The sequence below is a fragment of the Nicotiana sylvestris genome, chromosome 5 (assembly GCF_000393655.2).
Source record: "Nicotiana sylvestris chromosome 5, ASM39365v2, whole genome shotgun sequence".
NCBI classification, from domain to species: Eukaryota; Viridiplantae; Streptophyta; class Magnoliopsida; order Solanales; family Solanaceae; genus Nicotiana; species Nicotiana sylvestris.
Window position 1 is genome coordinate 139,816,227 of NC_091061.1, and position 5,930 is coordinate 139,822,156.

Consider the following 5,930-nt stretch of genomic DNA (forward strand, 5'->3'; position numbering starts at 1 on the left):
TTTATTCATCTCTGTCGTGCGCTTTTGTTCTCTCATTGATAATTGAACTCTTCTCCTGTTATTCTCTCGTAGATGGAAAGAACACGTACCGCATCCTCAATTGAGCAGCAGCTAGAGCCCTTAGTGGCAGCTCCTACGAGGGGCAGAGGTCGAGGTCGTGCCAGAGGTCGAGGCAGGGGCAGGGCTCAGCCTGAGCAGCACCAACGGTGGAGCCTTAGGTGGAGTTTGATGAGAAGGCTCCAGCCTAGACTGTTCCAACAGGACAAGCTCAGGTCCCCGAGGGGTTCATCGCCATCCCAGTACTTTAGGATGCTTTGGTTCATTTGGTGGGCCTTATGGAGAGTGTAGCCCAGGCTGACACTTTTACCGTGGCACCAGTTGTCTCTCAAGCTAGAGGAGGAGCACAGACTCCTCCTACTCACACCCCAGAGCAAGTGGCTCCCCAGTATCAAACTCCAGTAGCTCAGCCAGTTGGAGTAGTTCAGCCAGTTGTTGCGGCACAGGCAGGTGATGGTCATGCTATGACTCCCGAGGGTTTATAGAGATTAGACAAGTTCACCAAGCTCTTTTTAGTTCACTACAGTGGCGCACCTTCTGAGGACTTATAAGATTATCTTGACCGCTGCCATGAGGTGTTGCAGAACATGGGGATAGTGGGGACCAATGGGGTCAATTTTGCCGTGTTTCATATGACTGGTTCCACTAAGAGATGGTGGAATGACTTTGTATTGACCAGACCAGTTGGGTCGCCTCCTTTTACTTGGGACCAGTTCTCTTAGATATTCCTTGAGAAGTTCCTTCCTATCACCCCTAGAGAGGATTATCATAGGCAGTTCGAGCGTCTCCAGCAGGGCAGTATGACCGTCATTCAGTATGAGATCCGTTTTGTGGATTTGGCCCGTCATGCTCTTCTTCTACTTCCTACCGAGAGAGAGAGAGAGGGTAAGGAGGTTTACTGAGGAACTTGCTCATCCTATCGGATTGCAGATGGCTAAGGAGACTGGGAGTGAGATTTCTTTTCAAACGAATCCCAATATTGCCAGGCGATTCGAGATGGTTCTAGCTTAGGGGAACGGTCAAGCCTCGTCACTCTAGTGGATTCAGTGGAGCCTCATCTTGAGGTCGGGGTACTTTTGGTAGTGGCCATCCTCCCATGCCATTTCATTCAGCACTCCAGGCATCCCATGGTGCTTCAGGTAGTCGTGGCCCTCATATGCATTATTCCGACCAGCTAGCGTACACGGCATCACCAGCTCCTATTGGTGTACCTCTGCTCTAGAGTTTTCAAGGTGGTTACTCGAGTTGATAGGGTCAGTTTCAGGGTCAACAATCACAGCATCCGAGATCCTGTTATACTTGTGGTGATCCGAGGCTCATAGCTAGATTTTGCCCTCGTGCATCGAGCAGTTCTCAACATCAGGGTCCTCGTGCCATGGTCTCGGCATCGGCTGCTTCACCACCCGCTCAGCCATCTAGAGGTATGGGTCAGGCAGCCAGAGGTGGTGATCAGGCTATTAGAGGTAGAGGTCAGGCTCCTAGAGGTGGAGGCCAACTAGCTAGGGCCCATCGTAGAGATGCAGTCCAAAGTGGTGGGGACCAGCCCTGATGCTATGCTTTTCCAGCCAGACCTGAGACTGAGTCTTCTGACGCCGTTATCACAGGTACTGTTTCAGTTTGTAGTATAGATGCTTCAGTTCTATTTGATCTGTGTTCTAATTATTCATATATGTCCTTCTATTTTGCTTCATATTTGGTTGTGCCCCGTGATTCTTTGACTGCCCTTGTATATGTGTCCACACCTGTAGGAGATGCTATTGTAGTGGACCGTATTTATCGTTCATGTGTGGTTACCATTGGGAGTCTTGAGACTAGTGTGGTCCTTCTACTTCTCGATATGGTAGACTTTGATGTTATCTTTGGTATGGATTGGATGTCACCTTATCACGCTATATTGGATTGTCATGCCAAGACAGTGACCTTAGCCTTGCCGGGGTTACCTCGATTAGAGTGGAAAGGGACTCCTGTTCATTCTACTAGCAGGGTTATCCCTTATATGAAGGCTCGTCGTACGGTCGAGAAGGGGTGTCTAGCTTATCTGGCTTATGTTCGTGATTCTAGTACAAAGGTTCCTTCTATAGATTCAGTACTAGTTGTCCGAGAGTTTCGGGAGGTATTTCCTGCAGACCTACCGGGGATGCCACCTGGTAGGGATATTGACTTTTGTATCGACTTGGTTCCGGGCAATCGGCCCATTTTTATTCTGCCATACTATATGGCCCTGCCAGAGTTGAAAGAATTGAAGAAGCAGTTGCAAGATTTGCTTGATAAGGGCTTCATTAGACCTAGTGTCTCGCCCTGGGGTGCACCCATATTGTTTGTGAAGAAGAAAGATGGATCGATGAGAATGTGCATTGATTACCGGCAGTTGAACAAAGTCACTATCAAGAACAAGTATCCATTGCCAAGGATTGATGAGTTATTTGATCAGCTTCAGGTTGCTAAGGTGTTTTCAAAGATCGATTTGAGGTCTGGATCAGTTGAGGATTAGGGCATCTGATGTCCTTAAGACAACTTTTCGGACACGATATGGACATTACGAGTTTCTAGTAATGTCATTTGGGTTGACAAATGCCCCAATAGCATTTATGGATTTGATGAACCAGGTGTTCAAACATTATCTGGATTCCTTTGTAATTGTGTTTATTGATGATATCTTAATCTACTCCCGCAATCGAGATGAGCACGAGCAGTATCTTTAGATCGTACTTCGGACTCTAAGAGACAGCCAGTTATATGCTAAGTTTTTAAAATGCGAGTTTTGGTTGGACTCCGTCGCCTTTTTGGGGCATGTTGTATCAGGAGAGGGCATTCAAGTGGATCCTAAGAAGATTGAGGCAATTCAAAACTGGCCTAGACCTATTTCAGCCATGGAGATCTGTAGTTTCTTGGGTTTGACGGGTTATTACCGTCGGTTTGTGGAGGGGTTCTCATCTATAGCAGCGCCGTTGACTAGGTTGACCTAGAAGGGTACCCCGTTCAGATGGTCAGGCGAGTGTGAGGAGAGCTTTCAAAAGCTCAAGACTGCTTTGACTACGGCGTCGGTATTGGTGTTGCCCATAGGTTCAGGATCTTATACGGTATATTGTGATGCATCTCGTATTGGACTGGGTGCGATATTGATGCAGGGTGGCAAGGTAATTGTATATGCTTCACGGAAGCTGAAGTTTCACGAGAAGAATTACCCTATTCACGACCTAGAGCTGGTAGTTATTGTTCATGTGCTGAAGATTTGGAGGCATTATCTTTATGGCGTGCCATGTGAGGTATTCACAAATCATCGGAGTTTGCAATATTTGTTCAAGCAGAAGGAGCTCAATTTGAGGCAGAGGAGGTGGTTGGAGCTATTGAAAGATTATGATATCACCATCTTGTACCATCCCAGCAAGGCCAATATGGTGGCCGATGCTTTGAGTAGGAAGTCAGCTAGTGTGGGCAGTCTTGCATACATTCCAGTCGGTGAGAGACCGCTTGCATTAGATGTTCAGGCCTTGGCCAATCAGTTTGTGAGGTTGGATGTTTCTGAGCCCAGCCGTGTTTTGGCTTGTACAATCACTCGATCTTCTTTGTTTGAGTGTATCAGAGATCGACAGAATGATGACCCTCATTTGCTTATCCTTAGGGACACAGTACGACACGGTGGTGCCAAGCAGGTTACTGTTGAAGATGGTGGAGCTTTGAGGATGCATGGTCGTGTTTGTATGCCTATTGTGGATGGACTTTGTGAGTTGATTCTTGGGGAGGCCTACAGTTCCCTGTATTCTATTTATCTGGGCGACGCCAAGATGTATCAGGACTTGCGGCAACATTATTGGTGGAGGAGAATGAAGAAAGATATAGTTACATATGTGTCTCAGTGTCTAAATTGTCAGCAGGTAAAGTGTGAGCACTAGAGACCCAGTGGTTTTCTTCAGAAGTTGGAGATTCCTGAGTGGAAGTTGAAACGTATCACTATGGATTTTGTTGTTGGACTCCCACGGACTCAAAAAGAAGTTTGATGCAGTTTGGGTCATTGTGGACAGGCTGACCAAGTCAGTGCATTTCATTCCTGTGGCAGTTACTTATTCTTCAGAGTGGTTGGCAGAGATTTATATACGCGAGATCTTTCAGTTTCACAGTGTGCCCGTGTCTATCATTTTTGATCGAGGTACGCAGTTCACCTCGCATTTCTGGAGGGCAGTGCAGTGTGAGTTAGGCACGAGGGCTGAGTTGAGCACATCATTTCATCCTCAAACGGACAGGAAGTCTGAGCGCCCTATTCAGATATTAGAAGATATGCTTCGCGCTTGTGTTATAGAATTTGAAGGTTCGTGGGATTAGTTCTTGCCACTATTGGAGTTTGCTTACAACAACAGTTATCAGTCAAGCATTCAGATGGCTCCCTATGGGGCATTATATGGTAGGCGGTGCCGATCGCTAGTCGGATGGTTTGACCCGGGGGAGGCTCAGTTTTTGGGTACAGAGTTAGTACAGGATGCCTTGGATAAGGTCAAGATTATTCAGGATCAACTTTGCCCACCTCAGTCCAGGCAGAACAGTTATGCTAACGGCAGAGTTCGGTATGTTGCATTCATGGTCGGAGAGAGAGTGTTGCTCCGGGTATCACCCAAGAATGGTGTAATGAGGTTCGAAAAGAAGGGAAAGTTGAGCCCTAGGTATATCAGACCTTTTGAGATTCATGAGCGAGTGGGAGAGGTGGCTTACAGGCTCGCGTTTCCACCTGGTTTATCAGCAGTTCATCCGGTGTTCCATGTGTCTATGCTCCAGAAGTATCACGGTGATCCATCCTACGTATTAGATTTCAGCACTGTCCAGTTGGACAAGGATTTGACTTATGAGGAGGAGCCAGTGCTATTCTAGCTTGGCAGATCCGTCAATTGAGATCGAAGAGTTATCCTTCAGTTCGAGTGCAGTGGAGAGGTCAGCCCGTTGAGACAGCTACCTGGGAGTCCGAGTCAGATATGTGAAGTAGATATCCCCACCTTTTTACCAGCTCAAGTACTTTTCTATGTTCGTTCCAGGACGAACGGTTTCTTTAGAGGTGGAGAATATGATGACCCGATAGGTCATCACATGTTTTGAAACCTAATTTTGTGATCTAAAACCTTAAAAATCATGTTTTAGCCATCCTCGATTTGCATGCACAGTCCACGCGTCTTTTCGGAAAGCTTTTATGTTAAAAACTGAAAAAAATAAGAAATTTTGCCTAAAAACTTTATTTGAGTTGACTTCAGTCAATATTTTTGATAAACAGACCCAGATTCGTATTTTGACGGTCCTAGTGGGTCCATATCGGATTCGAGACTTGGGCATATGCCGGAAATTGAAATTAGAAGTCCCTAACCCGAGATATCGGACTTTGTCAAAATTTGATAGTTAAAGGCTAAATGAATTGAAAATATTTGACCAAATTTTGACTTTTTTAATAACGGGGCAGTATTTTGGTTTCGGAACCCGGTATAGGTCCAATACCATATTTATGATTTGTCTGCGAAATTTGGTGAGAAACGGAGTTGGTTTGGCGTGAATCGGATGTCCAGTTGAGAAATTAGAAGTTTCAAAGTTTTCTTGAAAATTTCATTTGATTTGGTGTTCAATTCATAGTTTTAGGTGTTATTTTGGCGATTTAATCGCACGAACAAGTTCGTATAACATTTTTAGACTACTGTGCACTTTTGGTTTAGAGTCCTGAGGGCTCGCTTGTGTTTCGGATAGGCTGCGGAGTAAAATTTGACTTGGAGAAATTGTTGGTGTATCTGATCTTATTGCAGGCCTCTGATATCGTATTTGCGAGATTAGGCATCGCATTTGCGACCTCTGAGAGGTTCACAAACATGAGCTTCTCATCGCAAATGCGAAGAGAAGTTGGGCCA

At 45.8% G+C, this 5,930-nt stretch overlaps 1 protein-coding gene across 1 annotated transcript; it reads left to right on the plus strand.

Moving 5' to 3' along the window:
• Positions 1 to 335: 335 nt before the first annotated feature.
• LOC138869397 (uncharacterized) lies at positions 336 to 4,917 on the plus strand. Its single transcript, XM_070147012.1, has 7 exons — positions 336 to 507; positions 1,623 to 2,170; positions 3,186 to 3,263; positions 3,366 to 3,478; positions 3,641 to 3,932; positions 4,080 to 4,174; positions 4,413 to 4,917. Exons 1-7 carry the CDS (start codon positions 336 to 338, stop codon positions 4,915 to 4,917), a joined length of 1,803 nt encoding a protein of 600 aa, XP_070003113.1.
• Positions 4,918 to 5,930: the final 1,013 nt, after the last annotated feature.

Excerpts from the sequence above, each read along its gene's own strand:
- LOC138869397 (XM_070147012.1), top strand. The coding sequence starts at position 336 with ATGGAGAGTGTAGCCCAGGCTGACACTTTTACCGTGGCACCAGTTGTC. Across the intron at positions 2,171-3,185 it reads TTGTCCGAGAGTTTCGGGAG|GGTGGCAAGGTAATTGTATA; the intron begins GTATTTCCTGCA and ends ATATTGATGCAG. Across the intron at positions 3,479-3,640 it reads GCCGATGCTTTGAGTAGGAA|AGATCGACAGAATGATGACC; the intron begins GTCAGCTAGTGT and ends TGAGTGTATCAG.